Source organism: Thalassophryne amazonica, chromosome 14 (assembly GCF_902500255.1).
Source record: "Thalassophryne amazonica chromosome 14, fThaAma1.1, whole genome shotgun sequence".
Lineage (NCBI taxonomy): Eukaryota > Metazoa > Chordata > Actinopteri > Batrachoidiformes > Batrachoididae > Thalassophryne > Thalassophryne amazonica.
This window is the reverse complement of record NC_047116.1, coordinates 63692499-63715799: the sequence shown is the minus strand read 5'-3', so window position 1 is coordinate 63715799 and position 23301 is coordinate 63692499. Positions and strand designations below refer to the sequence as shown.

Genomic DNA, 23301 nt, shown 5'->3' with positions numbered 1-23301 from the left:
TCGACTTTGTAGTCGTATCATCTGACCTTCGGCCACGTGTCTCCGACACTCGAGTGAAGAGAGGGGCAGAGCTGTCGACTGATCACCACCTGGTGGTGAGTTGGATCCACTGGGAGGGTAGGAAGCCGGTAAGACCTGGCAGGCCCAAATGTATCGTGAGGGTCTGCTGGGAATGACTGGTGGAACCCTCTGTCAGCGAGGTCTTCAACTCCCACCTCCGGGAGAGCTTCTCCCAGATCTCGGGGGAGGTTGGAGAGATGGAGTCCGAGTGGACCATGTTATCCACCTCCATTGTCGATGCAGCTGCTCGTAGCTGTGGTCGCAAGGTCTCTGGTGCCTGTCGCGGCGGCAATCCCCGAACCCGGTGGTGGACATCGGAAGTAAGGGATGCCATCAAGCTGAAGAAGGAGTCCTACTTATCTTTGTTGGTAGGTGGGACCCCAGAGGCAGCTGACAGGTACCAGCAGGCCAAGCGTGCCGCAGCCCGTGCGGTCACAGAGGCAAAAACTTGGGTCTGGGAGGAGTTTGGGAGGCTATGGAGGAGGACTATCGGTCGGCCTCGAAGAGATTCTGGCAAACCGTCTGACGCCTCAGGAGGCGGGGGCAGCTCTTCACCAGCACTGTTTACGGTGTGGGTGGGGAGCTGTTGACCCTGACTGGGGATGTTGTCGGACGGTGGAAGGAGTACTTCGAGGATCTCCTCAATCCCATCGTCACATCTTCCGAAGAGGAAGCAGAGACTGGGGACTCCATTACCCAGGCCGAAGTCACCGAGGGGGACCGGAGGGTGTGTTCCAACTATAGGGGGATCACACTCCTCAACCTCCCCGGTAAGGTCTATTCCAGAGTACTGGACAGGAGAATTTGACCGATGGTCGAACCTCGGATTCAGGAGGAGCAGTGTGGTTTTCGTCCTGGTCACGGCACACTGGACCAGCTCTACACTCTCCATTGGGTGCTCAAGGGTTCATGAGAGTTCACCCAACCAGTCCACATGTGTTTTGTGGATCTGGAGAAGGCATTCGACCGTGTCCCTCGGCGCACCCTGTGGGGAGTGCTCCGGGAGTACGGGGTCTGGGGTCCTTTGCTAAGGGCTATCCGGTCCCTGTACAACCGCAGCAGGAGCTTGGCTCGCATTGCCGGTAGTAAGTCAAACCTGTTTCCAGTGCACGTTGGCCTCCGCCAGGGCTGCCCTTTGTCACGGTTCTGTTCATTATTTTTATGGACAGAATTTCTAGGCGCAGCCAGGGTGTAGAGGGGGTCTGGTTTGGGAACCACAGAATCTCGTCTCTGCTGTTTGCAGACGATGTGATTCTGTTGGCTTCGTCAAATCAGGACCTTCAGCGTGCACTGGGGCGGTTTGCAGCCGAGTGTGAAGCGTCCGGGATGAGGATCAGCACCTCCAAATCCGAGGCCATGGTTCTCGACCGGAAAAAGGTGCTTTGGTTCAGGTCGGTGGAGTGTCCTTGCCTCAAGTGGAGGAGTTTAAGTATCTCGGGGTCTTGTTCACGAGTGAGGGACGGATGGAGCGTGAGATCGATAGACGGATCGGTGCAACATCTGCAGTGATGCGGTCGCTGTATCGGACCGTCGTGGTGAAGAGAGAACTGAGTAGGGGGGCAAAGCTCTCGATTTACCGATTGATCTACGTTCCGATCCTCACCTATGGTCATGAGATTTGGCTCATGACCGAAAGAACGAGATCGCGAGTACAAGCGGCCGAGATAAGTTTCCTCCGCAGGGTGGCTGGGCACTCCCTTAGAGATAGGGTGAGGAGCTCGGTCACTCGGGAGGAGCTCGGAGTCGAGCCGCTGCTCCTCCACGTCGAAATGAGTCAGTTGAGGTGGCTTGGGCATCTTTTCCGGATGCCCCCTGGATGCCTCGCTGGAGAGGTGTTCCGGGCACGTCCCACTGGGAGGAGGCCCCGGGAAGACCCAGGACATGCTGGAGGGACTACATCTCTCGGCTGGCTTGGGAACGCCTTGGGGTTCCCCCAGAGGAGCTGGAGGAGGTGTGTGTGGATCGGGAGGTCTGGGCGGCTTTGCTTGAGCTGCTGCCCCCGCGACCCGACTCCGGATAAAGCGGAAGAAAATGGATGGATGGATGCATGGTGTTTTTAATGTTAAGCACTTTGGACACCAGTCGGTGCTGTAAGGTGCTTTATAAATAAATGTTGAATGTTCATGTGCTGTATCCCATCCACTAGCAGATAGTGATGGCATCACAGCCAATAAGATAGCGGCTAATCTGAGAAAAAAAAAAATCAAGTGGGTTGTCATATCACCATTGTTAGTAAATAAGTCCCTTTGGCTGCTCCCTTGTTTGCACTCGGGGTCGCCACAGCAAATCCAAGGTGGATCTGCATGTTGAATTGGAACAGGTTTTACGCTGGATACCCTTCCTGATGCAACTACACATTACATGGAGAAATGTGGCAGGGGTGGGATTTGAACACGGAACCTTCTGCACTGAAACCAAGTGCATTAACCACTTGGCCACCACCCCTGCATTGTCATATCATGATTACTATATTCTAATATTGTTGTTATTGTTGAAACCCTAAAACCAATCCTAACCAAAATGCAAACATGTATCAATAACCATTAAATGCCTAAATGCATATTACGCATGTGCAGAGACATTCATAGATATATGTACTAAACATTACACTGAACTTTTAGTGTGATATCGCAACATGGAAACATGTCAAAAGAATTATGTTGAAAATGTAGCCTTCCTTTGAGTTTGAGATATGGTAACTGTGGATCAGAGACTGTGATATCCTACATTTGGAAACTTTTCACTGAAAAACAACTTTTTTTAATAAATCGAGGCATACTGACTCATAAAGTGCTCCAAAGCTCAGTTTGGCACAGTGCCTTCAAAATAACCGATCGAAGGTCTTTTAGCTTTCTTCTCAAAGCTTAAGGTGAACTGGTGTACACTGACTTTTGTTTAGCTTAAGGCTAGATCACATTTGTGCAGACGGCACAAGTCTAAATGACTCCCTTGGGAAGTTTACAATATGTCAGGCAAACGTAATAGTAACATCTTGTGCCTTGTTTATGCAGATTTAATAAAACTGCCAAGATTCGAAAAGATGTCAGAGCTCGATGCCTGCAAAAAGTCACTAAGGATGCATTCATTCAAAAGTAACATTACCCCTTGTTCATTAAACTAATATGTCAAGATATTTCCAATCACAGCTTCTTCTGTGCTGTGAAGTACCCGACAGCTGTTCAGACCTGCCATTTACCAGAGCTCTTGTGCTTTTAATTTGTAAATTGTGCTTTCATTCACCTCAGACAGAGTTTCATAGTAAATCTGAAGCTTTGAATTAAACTCTCGAATAGTTCCTCCCTGAACTAGTAATGTGTGATCATTTAAAATATGTTTGAACAGTCTAGAATTTTTACTCTTGGCTTATGGAGGATTTTTGCATGACTTAGACTGTTATGTGTCGGACGCAGCTCGGAGAACCGACCAGCGTTTGAAGGACCCAGTATGAAATAAGCAGAGCACGGTACAAAGGCTAACTGAATTTAATACATAACAGTGATCATAATAATAATAAAAGGTGCGGTCTGGCGTGGTGCGCTCCCAGCAGCGCTAATGGTCCGGAGCCAGAAGCTGTTTCGGACCCAAGGACCCCGCCGACACCCCCCAGGTGGCCGCAACAACCGAGTCTCAGGAAGTGTGCTGACGAGCGTGAAACCTCACCCTCTCCTCTTTCACAGACCGTGCATCAAACCTGGACATTCTCAGCGTCCGCTGCTGATGAGATGGCTCCCGAGACGACGATCTCACCCGTCTGGTCACAAGGTCGAGTCTCTGGCAAATGCACACTGTGCACTTCAGTCTTAAATGCCAACATACTCCAATCCCTCCAGATGCACCTCAGCTGTGAGTCCTGACGAGTCGCAGGTGATCAGGGTGAAGTCCTAACAGCCTCAGCAACACAGCCACTCAGTCCCAAATGCATGCCACCTGGGAGGAAACACAAAAGGCAAACAAACCGGCAGCCAGGCCCCCCCAGCCATACAACATAGACACTTATTACACTGTGCCATATCTCCATGGAAAGAACACTACCAAGGGAGGTGTCCATGATTTTACACACATGAAAGGGAAAGGTGAGTTTTGATCAAGGGACAAATTATTTTTTTTTCTTGGAATGACTGTTAAGCATGTAAGACAAAGCACATGGAGTATTTCTGTTCTCTCAGATAATCTTCTAGCTGCCATGTCCCACTGCATAGCTGAAATCACAGAATAGACAGCTCATTAGCTTACTTCAGCAACATGAGCAAAAAGGTGAGATCATGGTGATACCATCATACATTAAATCAAAAGCTTTTAATGTTACAAGCAAAAGGAAAAAAAAAAAACGCTATATTAAATATATGCTGTAGTAAGCGTGCTTGTTATCTCTGGGGTTGAATTTAAACAGCTCACTGAAAGTGTGGCATAATTGGCTTTCTCACCTCCAAAATATTGCAGATGTCAGGTCATTCTCTTTCTCACTCTCTTAAGAGAACAATGAACTTACTAATTATTGCTTTTACTGCAGGCTTTTAATGCAGCTTCCATAATGAATAATACAATAAGACAAGCTGAACAGGAAGTGAGGATTGAGAGTCTATGTCTCCCCTGGTCAGGATGCCAGTCTGACACAGGTTACTTCCACAGCTGAGGTCAGTACCCGTTTACACCTGGGGGACTGAGACAATGTAGATTAAGTGCTTTGAACAAGGATACAAACAGGTAGCATTAGTGGGATTCGAACCCTGGTCTACAGATTGGCAAGCCAGCTCCTTATCCACTCAGCTACCTCCTATACTATGAGTGGGGAGACTTACATTATTATGAATGATGGTTCATGTTGTTATATTACTTGGGATCTTGTTGTTGCTGTCAGTACAGCAGTGGGTCATAAACCCATGACAATCCCTCTCCCAAGATGGGGGAGGGAAATATTGCAACAAAGAGCTCCATGTTCCTTGTAGTCATTTTGAATCCTTTTGGGTGGGTCCCAATGAAGATTTCCCTTAAGATGAGGTTTGACATTTACAGAAAATGGAATTTGACCTTTGACTACAATAAAGGGGTCATACAAGGTCAAGGATCACTCAAAAAACACCTGCTGACTCACTCAGGACCCCCTAAACATTTTCCTTAACCTTCCAACAACCAAACCATTTTCCTGACTGAAATGACTGAGTGGGGTCATTTATGTGTTTTTTTTTGTTGTTTTTTTTTCTTAAAGTCTCTAATTGTACTTACAGCATCATTCTTAATTTGCTTCCTTTATATATTTTTAAAAAACGTTCCAATGTAATTGGGGCAGCATGGTGGCTTAGTGGTTAGCATTGTGGCCTCACAGCGAGAAGGTCATGGGTTCAATTCCCACCTGTGGCCTTTCTGTGTGGAATTTGCTTGCTCTCCACGTGTTTGTGTGGGTTTCCTCCGGGCGCTCCAGTTTCCTCCCACATCCAAAGACATGCAGGTTAGGTGGATTGGAATCTTTAAATTATCCATAGGTGTGCGAGTGGGTGTGAATGTGTTTGTTTGTCTGTTTGTGGCCCTGCAACAGACTGGCGTCCTGTCCTAAAAAGACTGGCGTCTGTCCTGGGTGTACCCCAGGTGGGGTACACCCAGGACAGGTACACTGCTGGGATAGGCTCCAACCCCCCGCAACCCTTGTATCACTTCATGCTTTATTAGTTATGCCTAGTGGATTCCTGGTGATGCTGACCTGCAGGAGGACACTTTCTTTCCCATATTGTTGCATTAATCCCTGTGTGTAGCCTGTCGATCCTGCCCTGATCTGGAGGTCCTTTGTTTTCCTACTGGGAGCAGTTCTTGGCCTCGCATTCTTCAGCAGGCTCTTCCACAAGCTCTGGCTCAACCACCACTCCTTGAGTGACCTCCATCTGCTACCCTTACTGGCAGATCCTGATCACCTCACTTTCAGTAGTAAATAGCTGCTCAAGGCTTCTAAAGTAGTAAATCTTGCTATTCTAGGTCTGTAAGCTTTGATTCACTACAAAATATTACAATATGTTGATTACAAGTGAAAAAATAAAATAAATTCAAAGCCTGTACATTTAAAAAGCACGTATCTTTTCAGAGTCATAAATAAACCCAAAAAGTGTTCCATTATCCTTGCAACACCAATGGGACAATTGTTCTAAAAATGATCTGTGACATGGTTCAGTGGTCAGCAAGACGATACCAGAAAAACAGTGGTTGGAGACTGCAATGCAACCCAAATTATGATGGTTCCATACGTTTGGTACCATTGCACTTTGCACGTTCACACACACACACACACACATGTGCACACACATGCACGCGCACACACATGCGCGTGCACATGTGCTCCACCCATGTGCATGCATGCACATGCACATACATCCACACATGCGCGTGCGCACACACACACACACACACACACACACACACACACACACACACACACACACACACACACACAGAACAAATCCACTGTGCTGTCTGGAGGCTATTGGCAGGAAGTTGGAATGAAAAGCTGGACTAATTTCTGACGTGAGGTTTTTTTTTTTTTTCGCTGTACTGAGGATGTACACAGCCTTTTTTGGTAGTACACACACGCACAAGCGCCGACCTGATTGCGTGTGTGTGTGCACGTGGGGGACAACAACACGATGATATGATTGAGCTAACTGGCACTGCTAATTCTTGGAACACACACACACAAAAATTCCACTCCGCTGCAAGCCGTCTGGATGCATGAAGAACTCTTCAGATGAAACGCTGATGTGATTTTTGGCTGAACTGAGGAACTACACCTTTTTTTTTTTCTTTTTTTTATGGAAGTCCAAAGTCAGTACACAGCATCACTGGACTACAATCACAATTTGGACTTCAGCAGCAGTGGAACGCCAAAATGTAAGTCCCTTTTCTGTTGTTTATAAATGAATAAAATGTCAAATGACAAGAATCTATTTTAGCTATTATATAAAACAAATAATGAATGTTTTACATTCTTTCAATGGAATGAATATTTAATGCAGTGAAAGCTGGAACAAACCATTCAACTCGGCTTCACCTTGTTGAATGGTTTGTTCCAGCTTTCACATCATGAAATATTCGTACAATTGAACTCATAAACATTCATTATTTGTATAATATAGAAACACACACACACACACACACACACACACACACACACACACACACACACACACACACACACAAAACAGCTATGTAAATGTAAACGTAGGCAAATTGCAGGGTCCCAGCGGCCCAGTGAACAAGCAACAATGGTTGCGATGTCATTAGCTGCAGTCGTAGGGCAACAAAAACAGTGCTGCTTTCATGTGCTCTTCAAAGAAGACATGTCCTACTACGCTAACATTTCTATTTTAACTAATGCACACACAAATTATTGCCAAATTTATTACATTAGAAGATGACAACCTTACCCAAATTTGAACTTCACTAGTCTCCACCTGTACCTATCTGACCACAAAATTTCTGAGCTGAATATGCAGTAGGTTTTACAGAATTAGAATGGAAATTTTATAAATCCACTAACTGACTGACTGACTGACTCCATTAATCCTATACATGCCCTACTAATTACAGGAGAAAATGATCCTAGTTATTTATTAGAAAGTAAAACATTGGCTGGTGTATTTTTTTTTTAAATTTTGTTTCAATTCTCTATGGGAACTTTGAATCCATTTTAAATCTCTGCTCTTTATTTCATGGCAACATACTGTATTGAGGGTAAAACTCAAAAGAAGCATACTGACTTTTGGCATTCATCCAGAGCCAAGACGTGTGGGTGGTCCTCCTCTGAAAGCAAGACCACAGCCTGTCTGCTGATCACACTGGCACGTTTCTGGTCTACACTCTGCCTGGAGATAGAGGAGGTAGTGGAGCTGGTCCAGTACAAGATGTCCCAGGACCGATGGTATGCCAGACCCTCCACTGAACCCACATCTGAAAGAACAGACACACAAGATCGCTGTTAGAACAAACCAAAACAGCATCTGTAAGTGACACGTGTATAGAAGCACGTTTTAATGGAAGCACAGCCCGGATGAGAGGGAGCTCATATTTAAGGCTGCACTCGTCACATTCTTAATGTGAAAAATACATCACAGTTTGTCAGCCTTGTGTAAATCACAATTTATGGCAGTAATACTGTGTACCATCCTCGCTAAGTGAAACGTGTGGTGTTGACACACATGGGAAATCTTCTCAGTGAAGAGGAAGTGACCAATTGAAAACTGAGAGTGAAACATAAAATATAACTTATCAAAACGCCCCCTCCTTTTAATCTTATTTCTGTACCACCTCCGCTCCTGCCAGCTGCTGTACGAGTGAGGACTATACACTTTATAGCCCATGTCATCTCACATGGGTAATGAAATTCAAAGTTTTAGTTATTTTTCCATGCTGTTTAGAGACATCAAAGATGCAGCAGTGTGAGAACTGGGATTATGTTTCCCCAATAACTTCATGTGAAGAAATGTCATGTTTCGTTAATTCACACAGATAGCTCTTTGTTGATGTGGAAAACACTAACATTGTTTTCAGAGTGGAACTCATTGCTGAAGCAGTGAGCATGATAAGCTCTTTTGCACTTATTAAAAAGAGCTGTCATTTTGAAATGTGCTTAAAAAATAAACCTATATTACAGTATAATGGTTGGATTTAAGTGGAAACTAAATTTTGAAAGTTCACTGAAATTTGGATGGCCCTATAGCTTTAAGGCAGTGCTAATGCTAACACAAATCAGACATTTAAAGGGGTCATATTGTGCCACTTTTGTTTTTGTTAATCTCCTGTTTTGTAAATGGTAAGGTTCAGAATACTGAGGTTATGCAAATCCACATCAGAACATCTACATTTTTGTGAGCTGCACACTCATTCCACTTGTTATTTACATGTTCCCATGTTAAAGAGCCTGATTCTGATTGTCTTGACTACATGATCACAAATCAAAGTACAGCAAAAAGGTCAGGATCCATGCATTGATCCTGAGTCTGTTGTTCCTGTTATCAGACTACAACTTTTTTGTCCATGTGTCTTGGTGGCTTTCCTCACTGCTCTGTTTCTTGTGTGGTGGCTTAGTTTTTGAGTACTGGGTATTTCAGTCATATTCTCACGTGGAACCACAGTGTTTGCATTTTTTATTTACTGATGTAAATGAAATCCAAGATATATTCATTTACTTGGGAATACTCATATATCAATCTTGTCTAAAGAAAATAGGCTGCAAAAGTGATGGTTTGTGACAAAACAGCCCCGGTACTTACTTTATACAAGTACTTATGGCCTATGAAAATGGAGAGAATGTGAATAAAATGGGCATAACCCCTAATTGATTATTGTTATTGCGGTGATTGTTTCATTAAAACTCCATGGCGGTTGTATAGAGAGGTAAAATTACAAAAATTATGTCAATGTTCAAAGTCACAGCATATGCAAATATTTTACAGCATCTGTGTCCCACCCCTACCCATGTCCAGGGGTTTGGTTTGTTTGTGTTATATGAATACTCAGTAATCTTGGATAAAAATAAATATAAAACTAGAGCACCGTGCTTGTAGAGTGCAAACCTTCACCAACACCAGTTTCCATTCCATAAAATTTTACCTTGGAAAAAGTTTTCAAGGTCAAAATCCTGTTAGAAGTGGCTTTTCATAAGCTAAAATATAATAGAAAATAAGATCAAAAGGGCTTTTCAATGTTAAACACAATCTAATATCCACTGAATCTGCAATACGGATCATATGCGAATCAGACTTAGTCCATCCATTGAGAGTGCTAGTTTGCAACTCATTGACACAAATGAGAGTAATTGACGAACATTTGGGCTTTTCATTATTAAAATCAAATGTCTACAAAATCCACAAACAGATCAGATCTGGATTAAAAAACAGGCAACAGTGAGTGCCAGCATCACACTTCCAAATATGAGAGTGATTGGGGGCATGCTTGATTAAAATATATACATTAAATTGAGTTTTCAATGTTAAATTTAAATGGCCATAAAATCTGTAAATTTGATTTTTTTTTATAGCATTATGAATTTTTGAAAAGTAATTTAATGTTAAAGATAGGGATTTTTCCAATTTTCCAAGATTTTTCATGAATTTAAAAAATAATAATGATATATGAAATGTGGATTCCAGGCTGTTCACAAACAGACAAATAAACAGGGTCGATAGCATAGCCTTTTCCAACTTCATTGGCGGAGGTAAATTCCAAGTGAATCATTGTAAATGTTAATATTTTAAAACTCTGCAATAAATTCTTAAATATGTTACAGTAAGACAAGAATTTTTGGTAGGTTTTAAATTGGACAATTTGCAGTTTACATTTAATCACAAAGTTATAGTTTCTGAAATTTTGTTATTGATTGCATAGTCCCACCCAGCAATTTTTTCATGATCTGTGGCTGTTCAAATGACTCTACTATAAACTGTATACTGTATATAACTTCATAGAACGCTATTATTTCAAAGCTGTATTGTGGGCAGCATGGTGGTTTTGTGGTTAGCACTGTTGCCTCACAACAAGAACATCATAGGATCGATTCCCACCTTTGCATGGAGTTTGCATTTTCTCCACGTTTGCGTTGGTGTCCTCCAGGTGCTCCCACTTCCTCCCACTTCCAAAAGACATGCAGGTTACAGGCCCGGATCCAGACCGGTTTGGACCGATGCAGTTGCATCGGTCAAATTTTTTTACGCATCATTCGTCATCGTTAAAATAAATAAATAAAATCTTGAATAATCCCGAATAGTGCCGAACGTGTCCCCGCTGTGAACACAGCTTTGGTTTTCATGTCAACTTGCAGTCCATAAATTATATGGATTTTTACGAGTTTCAGAGTCATACGGATGTACAAATAAAGTCGGCTATTCAGGGTTTGGCAGTGGGTCTGTAATCAACCGTTTCTGCAGCGCGACTCCACTTTGAAGCTGTGAACCACTGAAGCAATGCTTCGATTCAGTGACTCGTGGCTCTTTGATTCACTGCTCTTCAGAAGCGGTAAGTCCGCTTCTTAACCCCTTGCAAAGCCATTAAAATATCATGAGTCACTTTTGTGTGTATTAAAGTCACTAACTGGGACTCTTGTCTTGTTGCTGTCAAGAAACGAGAATCGTCCTCCGTTCCGTTCACACAGCTCAAAACGCTGAGTGGCTCTCTGCCGAGATCAGAGTCTGGTCGGAATAACGTCAAAATGAATCGCCGCTTTAAATGAAATGAAACGTCTTTAAAACATTGTAATACAGACAAGAAACCACAATCGACTAAAATGTTTTTCCCTTCCAAAATGAGACGTGTTGTATTTCTTTACAAATTCCTGAAGTGAAGCACAGCAGCTGTAAGAGCTCAGCTCAGATATATGGAAAGACATTCATGCTAATAATGTTTGAAAGGAAATGCTTTTGACAAAAACTACAGATTTTGTTTATTCCTATTTATGTCCAGAGATCAAGGATCCACCATGTAGAGTTTATTATGTCCAAAGTTTAAGGATCCAGTGACAATTTCATATTTATTTACTTTAAGACTCAATAAAATGTTCAATTTCAATTCAATTTCAATTTAATCGGCTTATAAAGTGTCAAATCACAACAAAATCTAAATATACTAAAACAAATACATCACAGTTGTGATATGTGTACAATTGTGATGTATTTGTTTTAGTATATTTAGTCATGGACATGATGAATATTGTTACCTGCTGGACTGTTTGTAATTTTGATTGGTATCAATGGAAAATGTCTTCTGTGAACTGTCTGTATCTCAGTGTTATTAAGAATATATGCAGTCATATTTTTATTGATTTTATCAACTGAAAAAAAAATCATATATAGATTCAGGTACAATTGAAAGATTTTGGCAATAAATATGATCCTGTTTACAGTCAATTTTTGTTTTGTGTGTTTTTTTTTTTAGGACATCATATTTATACAAATAAGAAGTGTTCACTATGGTCCATAAAGTATAATAAATATATTAAAAGAAGTGTGACAGTGTATGATGAACACAAATAAAAGAATGAAGATTATTGAATAACAAGACATGTACGATATGTATTTTATCATTGGGCAAAAATGCATTTGTCAGATTTTCACTCTGGATCCAGCCCCATTGGACACTTTCTGTAGGTGTGTGGGTGTGAATGTGTTTGTCTGTCTATATGTGGCCCTGTAACAGATTGCATACTGTCCAGGTTGTACCCCGCCTCACCCCCTATGACTGCTTTGGTAGCAACCCCCCCCCCCCCCCCCCCCATCCCCATGACCCTTAATTAGAGTAAGGGGTTAAGTGAAGGAGATGTACTGTATCAATTTATAGATTTTCTAGATGTACACATTTTTACCATAATGTAAAATTGTTGCCACCAGCCTGATTTTGTATTTTGTAACTGTTAAGATGTGAAGGGTAATTATAATTCCTAAATAATCTGCTTCCCTTATATAACTAAATGCAGAAGTGTTGAGTGGCAGGATGGCGATGGAAATGGGTGGGAGGAGGGTGATGAAAAGGGTGGGAGGGGCTCAATGTCCATCTTGATGAGAAGGAGGGGACATGCTGAGTTCTGCTTCCATGAGAATGACAGAGGTTGCTAGTGGAGCAGAACAGAGGCTTTTGCTGTTCATTTGACTCCAGTCATCCAAACCATAAGCATCCTTGCCAGCTCTTGATGGATGGTTACATCTTTGGCATTTGTTGTTGTTCATTCATATTCTATAACCACTTATTCCAATGAAGTTTCACTGGGGAGCCTATTCCAGTGGCCACAGGGTGATAGGCGGGGTACAGCCTGGACCGGTCGCCAGTCCATTGGACGGCCACATATAGACAGACAAAAACAGTCACACTCTCACTCACACGTATCATCAACTTAAGGTGACCAGTTCTAATGTGTATGCCCTTGGAAGTGGGACGAAGCTGGAGCACCGAGAGGGAACCCATACAAACACAAAGAACATACAAACTCCACACAGAAAGAACCAGGACGGAAGTGGTCCCACAACCTACTTGCTGTGAGGCAACAGCGCAAACAACAATGCAACCGTGCTGATGGCATTTGCTGTTGTACAAATTCAAATTACTGAAAAAAAATGTGGATGGTATTTTTCAAATATCCATGGACTACTTTTTCCTATAGATGAATTTTCTGAGGAAGCAAACAGACACTGAAAACATAAAACTCTTACTAGCTGAGCCGTGTTTCACAGTGGGTACAGTGTTCTTTTCTTTGTACGCTTCATTTTTGCATCTGTGAACAGAGAACTGATGTGACTTGCCAAAAAGCTCCAGTTTTGTCTCATCTGTCCAAAGGACAGATGAGACAAGCTCCAAGAAGCTTTTTTGGCTTGTCAATATGCGTTTTGGCAAACTCCAGTCTCACTTTTTTTGATTTGCTTGCATCAAGTGCTATCCTCTTCAGTTGTCTTCCACTAAGTCCACTTTGGCTCAAACAGCAATGGTTGGTATGATCTGACACTAATGTACCTTGACCGTGGAGTTCACATCTTATCTCTTTGGAAGTTGTTCTGGGCTCTTTGGTTCTTACTTGTATTATGTGTCTCTTCAGTTGGTCATCAATTTTCCTTTTGCGGCCATGCCCATGGGGAATGGCTACAGTTGTGCGGACCTTAAATGTCTGAATAATGTGTGCAACTGCAGTCACAGGAACACCAAGTTGCTTGGAGATGGCATTGTAGCCTTTACCTTTATCATGCTTATCATTAATTGCCTTTCTAATCTCCCGACACAACTTCAACTTCAGTGTGGTACATGTCAAGACACCAAACAGCACAGCAGTGTTGAGCACAGTTCCGCTAATCTGCTAATTAGCAAAGCTAACTTTTTCATTAGCAGAGTAGCTTTTCAGCTAACTTTGAAAAGCATCAGCAGACCAATTAACTTGCACTAAATTTAGTTCCACTAAAGTTCAGTCCGCTAACATTTTTTTATGTTAGGTGCTATCATGTGTTTTGCAATAATCAGACTGCTGTGAGAAGCTCAGTCCTCCCTAACAGAAGGGAGCAAACCAACTACCATTTGCTATTGCAAAGAAGAAGAAGAAAGAAAAATACAATTTACTTTTAACATCATAAACTCAAACAATGGACAGAAAACATGAAACGCAAAGTACTTTTCACTCATGGTTTTATTTACAAACAACTAATTCCGGACATTAAGAGCAAATCTGTGATTTTTACAAAGTGAAAATATTGCACATTTCTTTTAAAGTAATGCACTAATTCTGAAGGTTAGAGCGTAAGCAGACATGCACCCCAAAGGCGATTATGGGAAATTCAAATGATCTCCTCTCATCACTTCCTCTTCCCCCGTCAAAATCCAAAGAACACTGCCATCTACTGGATGGGAGTGTGAATAGACCCACATATTTGTGAATTTCAAATGTAGTTTTATGCTCAGAATGTCTCAATATAAGTGAATCACTGATCATATGCAATGTAAAAACCAACATACAAGTTACAGTAACTTTACAAGGGGTGCCAGACATAATTACATAATTTACAGGGTAATTACATAATTTACAGGGGGTGTCAGACAGTGCCTTTTACGAATAGGAAAATATTACTGAATGGCGTATTATCATTCCATTTCATGTTGTGGGTGTACCAGTCATTCAAAAGAAATGTGCTTTGTTGATATGATGAGAATTTTTTTTAATTCAACAGCAACTTTTGTGAAAAATTGGCATGCTTTTTATTTATTTCAGTTTCATACCAGTATATCGTTTGAAAGTAATACAAATCACCCTATTGAGATACCCCATAATCCCTTGCACACCAGAGAGTTTCTGCAGTCAAAATAACACTGAGAATCCACATGACGACAATTGCAAATTAACATTATCTGACCAAAATATTTTTTTTATGCCTTTCATAACATTTATAAGAGACTGCATGCGTGAGACCCTGTAAACCTATATTCCAAATATTCTGTGTCTGCTACATTTAACCTGCATGGAACTTCATAAACGCAAACCGAATTGCAGACATTTTACAGTATGTATGAATGTGTTCTACTGCTGGGTGCACAACAAATTGCCCCCAGGGCTAATAAAGACACCTTGATACCTTGTAAAGGACAATAAGCAGGACCTTAAAGAGCAAACGTTACTGTCCCCGAGAACAACATGAACAAGAAGCAATCGCAGCTTACAGCAATTCCCATTGAAAATAATGGAGAAGCAACCTGAGTTTCTCGCAGGTTTACATAAAAGAAACACAAGAACAACGTCTATAAACTCAGATCATTGTCTGTGTGCAGTAGTTAAATTGCAGCCTTATCATACCGTCAACTCAGAAATTTTGTGAGATTTTGCACGATTTGAAATCTCAATAGGGCGAATACCACACACAAATTACCATTGGTCTATTCACAATCTCATCCAGTAGATGGCAGTGTTCTATGCGTTTTGACCGGGGGAGATCATTTGAATTTCTTTTGGCCTGTGTCTGTTAATGCTCAAACCTTCAGAATTAGCGCATTACTTTAAAATATATGTGCAATACTTTCCTTTTGTAAAATGACTGAGTTGCCGTTAATGTCATTAAACTGTCTGGAATTAGTTTTTTTATAAATAAAACCATGAGTGAAAAGTGTTTTGCATTTCATGTCTCCTCCCCACTGTCTGAGTCATTTTTTTTGTAGCAGCGGGTCGGTTGTAAAAATGACAGAAGCTTTGGCTCGTTGTTTGTTTTCAGTTTGTGTTCACCTTTGAATTTACACAGCAGTACTTGCAGTGCTTAAACTTGACACTGGCTTATCAACAGCTGACAGTGTACTGAGTCAATACTAAAAGTTAGAGGTGAGCTGTAACTTCTGCTAAATTTTTTAGCAGTTTATTGGTTTAGCATTATAAAAGTTAACATTTCAGTTAGCAGATTAGCGGCTATCAAAGCTAACTTTTTGGTTAGGTGTTCCCACCACACAGTGACAAATTTTCACCCTTTAAATCAGGGGTGGCCAAGTTCGGACCTCGATAGCCACATTCCTGACACTCTTAGTTGTCTCCCTGTTCCAACACACCTGAATCCAATGAAAGACTCGTTAGCAGACTTTTAATGAGCCTTTCATTGGATTCAGGACCGAACTTGGCCACTCCTGCTTTAAATAGACAGACTGATTAATTGCAAGTTTGAAGACACCTGTGAGGCTATTTACACGATATGTTCCTATGGTCAAATTACTTTCAATATTTTCTAGGGGTACCATCATTTTTATCCAGACCAGTTTCATTAGTTTGTATTTTAAAATGATTCTGCTGAATCAGGATCATATTTATTGCCATTATTTAGGAATCAATTGCCGCGCACCCTCCGCCGCTATGGGCCCTCTTTAAAAAGGTTTTAACACTCCTTAATCTGTGTGACGCCGACAGAATCTTCACCAAAATCCATCTGAATCTTTCGAATGGTTTCCAACTGGCTGTCTCTAACAGTTTCTGAAAAAAATATCATGGAGCAAAGCGACAGCCTCTCAGCCATTTCCCTGGCAATAAAAATCCGACGAGGGGGGTGGACCAGTGCTCACTCAAAGCCTGCCCAAAAGGCGAATGACGCAACCGACAGGCGTGAAAAAACTCATGCATGCGCACGAAGGTTCAAGCTTGTCTGATGCAAGCGCACATGATTCAAATCCATATAGTTTTTGAAAAAAATAAAAAAGGTCGGATAGTTTTCTCACAGACCTCGTATACTGCAAATTCAGTGTGAATTCATATATTGTGTTGCTATAATTAACACAAGGCAAGAAATTTAGGATTTCAGCCATAACAGTGCCTATTCAGAAATGAAAAATAAATAAATAATTAAATAAATAACTTCTCTCTGACAAAATACAGTGATCAGCCATATCAAAGAAAGCACACAGATTCAGGAACAACATCACTGAAGTAGAATTACATCCATATCCAACTGCAAACTGTTTACCATTTAAGAGAGCATTGTATGCCTCCATTGATGAAGACTCTGCCTTTATTGTGAAAGACCATTTGAAAGTATCAAACTACCAAAACTTAGTTTTACAGCATTTCACTGTATGTTATTGAAAACCATTGTGAAAACTGTCAGATTTTAATTTGTGAGATAAAGAAGATAGGATAGTACCATTTATGTGCAAAGTGTTACCACACATGTAATATTTGGTTGGTTTGTTTGTTTGGTTGTATAAACACACAAACTTTGAATATCACATTATTATTATTATTATTATAATAAAATTATTATTTTTTTAATACTGTCCATAATAGTATATACAAACATTGATAAAGGAACAATTGTGTGCATCACTTGTATTGAATTGAACTTCATGCTGTGTTTGGCTCACGTCTAAATATGGAGGAATTCTAACTTAATTTGATATATTATAGGCATACATTTGAGCAACAGTGCTAACCACTAATCCACTGTGCCGCCCACTGGCCTAGCAATCATGTTGATATATGAAACACTATATTTAACAGGTGATTTGTAATTACAGAGATAGCTTGGAAGCAGAAACGTAAGTGAAAATATTGGACTACACATTATCGTTGTCAGACTGATAATAGAGCACAGGGCCAGATGCCATTAATCTTGTAAAACACTGAAAAATACTCATGCTCAACAGGGGCATATCCCTTCTACAATCAAACGTACAATCAAATTCTATTCGCTCTGTCTCCAGTGTGCCACTCGTGTCATCAAGTATGAAACTTGACCCAGGAATAACAAGTTAAAAGTTTGTATGTTAGCATGCTGGTACATATACGAGGTCTATTAGTATCCGTAAGTAAGATAGTAAGTAAGATAGTAAGTATCCGACCTTATTATTTTTTTCAAAAACCATATGGATTTGAATCATGTGTGATTACATCAGACATGCTTGAACCCTCGTGGGCATGCAAGAGTTTTTTTCATGCCTGTTGGTTACGTCATTCGCCTGTGGGCAGTCTTTGAGTGAGGAGTGGCCCACCCTCTCGTCGATTTTTTCATTGTTTAGGAATGGCTCAGAGACTGCTGCTTTGTTTGATCAAAATTTTTTCAAAACTCTAAGGCACAACTGAGTGGACACCATTCAATAAATTCAGCTGGTTTTCGGTAAAAATTTTAACGGCTGATGAGAGATTTTGGTCTGGTAGTGTCGCCCACGGCGCCTGACGGCGATCTGTGCTTCGAGGCGGCAGCGTCTCGCCGTTTCAAGTTGAAAACTTCCACATTTCAGGCTCTGTTGATCCAGGAAGTCGTCAGAGAACAGAGAACTTTCAGAAGAAGTCAGCATGAGGAGTTTATTCAGACATTCCATTGTTAACGGACATTTTGTAATGAAAGAACGTGCGGGCAGAGTCGCATGTCGGGCCGGACCCGACCGCGGGGGGTAGAGACAGGAAAAACACCTCCGTTGGAAACCTTAACGGACAAGTTGGAACATGCCCAAGCTGTTAAACAATTTCTCAGTTACTCACTTTGAAAGCCATCAAAAGCCGCCTGAATTTTACAAATGGTTTTCAACACGGAGGTGCTTTTCCTGTCGCGGCGCACACAGATTTGCCGAGTCATCACGGAAACGACTCGGCGAATTTGCACGCACGTCTTTCATTAAAAAATGTCCTTAAACAGTGGAATGGCCGCATATTCCTCACAGGTCCAGAAAAAAATGTTGATAAAGCAACGCGCGCCGTCTCGAGCAGCGTGTGAAACAAAGGAATTCAGCCGAGAGGGCGGGACCACATCTCACTCAAGGCCTGCCCACAGGGAAATGATGTCACCGACACGCGTGAAAAAACTCACGCATGCGCACGAGGGTTCAAGCATGATTGGTGTAATCGCACGTCATTCAAATCCATATAGTTAAAAAAAATAATAAAAGGGTTGGTTTATTATCTAATAGACCTCGTATGTAAGGATGTTTATGTTCATGTTTCCATATTTGCAGTTGAAAAGCCAAGATGTGACTCAAAAACAACCAGATGAAAGGACTTGATTCACACTTACTTTCTGCAATGATAGATCTTCCCGTCCAGTCATCATTAATCACCTGGATATTTCCAAAATGGACATCACTGAAAAAGATGCGATTGGTCCCAGATGTCTTTTGGCTATAGTCAAATGCCAGCGCAATGATGTTCTTGAATAAGGCTGGATTTTCAAAAGGCTGGATAGGTGAGTTCAGGTCATTCTCATCTGAAAGGTGAATGCTTTTTAGTATGGTCCTCTCAGAGTAGAGTAGATATCCTTCATAGCGTTTACAGGCAAATCCATCATCTGACAAGCGACCATGGGCACAGGAGCAGGTTCGACGGCCGCTACCCAAGTGGAAGCACAGCTGCTGGCAGCCACCATTACTCCTTGCACAAGGGTTGGTGCCTGCAATACCAAAAATGTCAAAGCCCAAACCATACAGATTTATAACACTTTCTAAGCAAGTATGTTTGGCACACAGAAATAAATTACAAATAAAAGTCTACAGCTGTAGCAGGCACATTGGATGACAGGTGTATGCCAAAATATTAGAATAATCTTGACATCCATGAAAAAGCAATAAAGTGTGAATCAATAAGCTGAAATCTCAACCTTTCTCTCGGCCTCTATTAAAGACAGTCACATCCTTCAAATTGACCCCCAAGCCACTCCTCATTGTTACAACCTCACTGGTGTCAGTTTTGAAGCCACGTCTGATTGAGCCATTGGAGTGGGCCCTGAAGCATACAAAGAGAGATGGCATGAAAAGAAAAGTTTGATTTACACAGAAGGGAGCACCATCTAAATTGACACAAAGCTAATGTTTTCAAAAATCTTAGTAAATAAATAAGTAAATAAGTGATCATGAACACAACAACATCCTCAGTTAGGTCAAGTTGCACAGTGTTAAAATGAACATTATTCATGAATTTTTATCATTCTCAGACTGCTGGGATACGCTCCAGCCCCCAGTGAGCCTTGACTGGATTAAGCAGGTATATAAAATGAATAAATGAATGAATGAATATACGAGGGCTGTCAATAAAGTATAGGTCCTTTTTATTTTTTTCAAAAACTATATGGATTTCATTCATATGTTTTTACGTCAGACATGCTTGAACCCTCGTGCGCATGCATGAGTTTTTCCACGCCTGTCGGTGACGTCATTCGCCTGTGAGCACTCCTTGTGGGAGGAGTCGTCCAGCCCCTCGTCGGAATTCCTTTGTCTGAGAAGTTGCTGAGAGACTGGCGCTTTGTTTGATCAAAATTTTTTCTAAACCTGTGAGACACATCGAAGTGGACACGGTTCGAAAAATTAAGCTGGTTTTCGGTGAAAATTTTAACGGCTGATGAGAGATTTTGAGGTGATACTGTCGCTTTAAGGACTTCCCACGGAGCGAGACGTCGTGCAGCGCTCCCAGACGCTGTCGTCAGCCTGTTTCAAGCTGAAAACCTCCACATTTCAGGCTCTATTGATCCAGGACGTCGTGAGAGAACAGAGAAGTTTCAGAAGAAGTCGGTTTCAGCATTTTATCCAGATATTCCACTGTTAAAGGAGATTTTTTTAATGAAAGACGTCGGGATGCAGCTGGCGCGGTGCGGCGGCACAGGAAAAACACCTCTGTGTTGATAACCATTTGTAAAATCCAGGCGGCTTTTGATGGCTTTCAGTGGAGTGAGTATATGAGAAATTGTTTAACAGCAGGACATGTTCCAACTTGTCCTTAAGGCTTCCAACGGAGGTGTTTTTCCTGTGGCGGAGCGTCGCGGCGGCTGCGAGCCGACGCTGCAATCCGCCCGCACGTCTTTCATTAAAAAATCTCCTTTAACAGTGGAATATCCGGATAAAATGCTGAAACGGACTTCTTCTGAAACTTCTCTGTTCTCTCACGACGTCCTGGATCAATAGAGCCTGAAATGTGGAGGTTTTCACCTTGAAAGAGGCTGACGACTGCACCTGAGAGTGCTGCACGACGTCTCGCTCCGTGGGAAGTCCTTAAAGCGACAGTATCACCTCAAAATCTCTCATCAGCCGTTAAAATTTTCACCGAAAACCAGCTTAATTTTTCGAACCGTGTCCACTTCGATGTGTCTCACAGGTTTAGAAAAAATTTTGATCAAACAAAGCGCCAGTCTCTCAGCAACTTCTCAGACAAAGAAATTCCGACGAGGGGCTGGACGACTCCTCCCACAAGGAGTGCTCAAAGGCGAATGACGTCACCGACAGGCGTGGAAAAACTCACGCATGCGCACGAGGGTTCAAGCATGTCTGACGTAAAAACATATGAATGAAATCCATATAGTTTTTGAAAAAAAAAAAAGGACCTATACTTTATTGACAGACCTCGTATTTCTCAGAATATGTCACACTTTTAATATGTTTGATATAATTTTGATTATAGCATTTTAGGTCATTTTTATTCTTCAATTATATACAGTGCCCTCCAGAATATTGGACCACTTGGTATTTCACACATTTTAATTTTTTTATGCCATTTCAAATACAAAAAATACAAAGAAATAGGAAAAATCTAAAATTATCTTTCTTAAACTCAATCTGAAAGCAAATCTATACCACTTGATAAAAGTTAACTAATAATATAAAAGCCAAGATGATGGTTTGCATACCTGTAAATAATCAGTGTTATTGCAAATTTTCTTCAGACAAGGCAGGGAATGGATACATGAACTTTATTTACATCAGTTACGAAGAATACCAACAGTATGGCATTCTATGGTAAATCTGTATGGAGTTGACAGTTCTCAAAAACATTGAAAAATTTGATTTCAGTTTGAGTTTAAGGAAGATCATTTTTGATTTTTTTTTTTTTACTTTTTGCATTTTTTTTTTTGTTTGTTTGTTTTGTTTTTGAAATGGCATAAACTAATTAAAATGTGTGAAATATGTGCTCCGATACTTTTTGGGGGGGCATTGTATTTTTGCATTTTATCTATTCCTGTTATTTTGCTTACATATTTATTTTTGTATCATTGTTTATTGTTATCAGGACTTACTTCCACATGGGAAATAAGTATGTTTTACACTTTATGTGCTATCCTTGGTAATTTATTTGCATGTGCATTTTTGATGTATGATTTTTATTTTATTTTATTTATTTTTTTTTTTTTTTGCCAGATTCAAACCAAACAAAATACTCAGGTTGGGATTGAATCTACAACTTTCTGGTGAGGAGGTACCAGCAGTGACATAGCAATGCAAATGAAAACTGACAGTATGGACACAAACATGGGGTATTATTATTATTATTATTATTATTATTTAACCTTAACTTACACATTCATGGTTAAATGACCCCTTGCACAAAATTAACTGACATGAGCAACTCTGATGAAAACCTCTGATGGGGGGTGGGGGGAGACATACTGAAAATATTTGACCTTCAAATTTTCATAGCTCTAGTTTTTCCTGTGTAAATGAGGCAAGTGCATAATTTTACCAAAGGCTGTGGAAGAACCTGCCCCTGCTGGTGACACTGATAATTGGAGTCTTTACAAAATTAAGTGGTTACCTTCATTATGTGAAAATGCAGTGCTAATATCTTTATGTGGGACCTCTGAAGATGAGGTTAATGCCCGGTCAGTATTGCAGAATTTGATCACCGGGGCAAGTATGAGCATTTAAGGAAATAAATTACCTGTCAGACCAGTAGATGTAAGGCCCAAACACAGCTACTGAGAACAGGTCTACGTTGGCCGCTGACAGTATAATCTCCCGGTTCTCACCCGTCTCAAGGTTGATCCTCTCGATCTTGTCTGTGCGGGCATCACACCAGTATAATCTATTTTCCTAGAAAGTAATTTCAAAATACATTTCACACAGTGATCCTCTCAGGGGTCTTCATATTAAAAGCACAAAAGACTAAGATGAGGTGAGAAGTATGCAGCGCTGAGTGGGAATGAGGTCACTGACAGCATTAGTGTATTAGTGCAATAGACTGTACCTCGTAGTCTATCGATATTCCATTGGGCCACATAATGCCAGAGTTGACCAAGGTAACCTGGTCTGAACCATCTAGGCGAGAGCGGCCTATGCATGGACTCTGGCCCCACTCAGTCCAGAAAAGATACCTGTCCATAACAGTAGTAAGGATACAGTTTACTAACAAGAAAACGAAATCTATGAAACATGTTCAGTCAACTACAATGTTACCACAAATATTAGAATAGAATGCTTTTATTGTCATTATACACAAAGTACAACGAAATTAAAAGACAACTCCCATAGTGCAAAGGTGTGAAAGTAAATATACAAAAGACAAATAAGAATATATACATGTAT

The 23301-nt window shown here is 41.1% G+C and overlaps 1 protein-coding gene across 1 annotated transcript in view; it reads right to left on the bottom strand.

The window, feature by feature from the left end:
- The window catches only part of lrp1bb (low density lipoprotein receptor-related protein 1Bb), a 1555752-nt gene that overhangs the window by 544788 nt on the left and 987663 nt on the right, over positions 1-23301 (bottom strand). Inside the window, exons 38-42 of the mRNA XM_034186395.1 lie at positions 22964-23090; positions 22658-22809; positions 19614-19738; positions 19035-19406; positions 7800-7989 (exon numbers count right to left, since the gene is read on the bottom strand). Coding sequence (XP_034042286.1) covers positions 7800-7989; positions 19035-19406; positions 19614-19738; positions 22658-22809; positions 22964-23090 — 966 coding nt within the window. The remainder of the gene's footprint in view (positions 1-7799; positions 7990-19034; positions 19407-19613; positions 19739-22657; positions 22810-22963; positions 23091-23301) is intronic.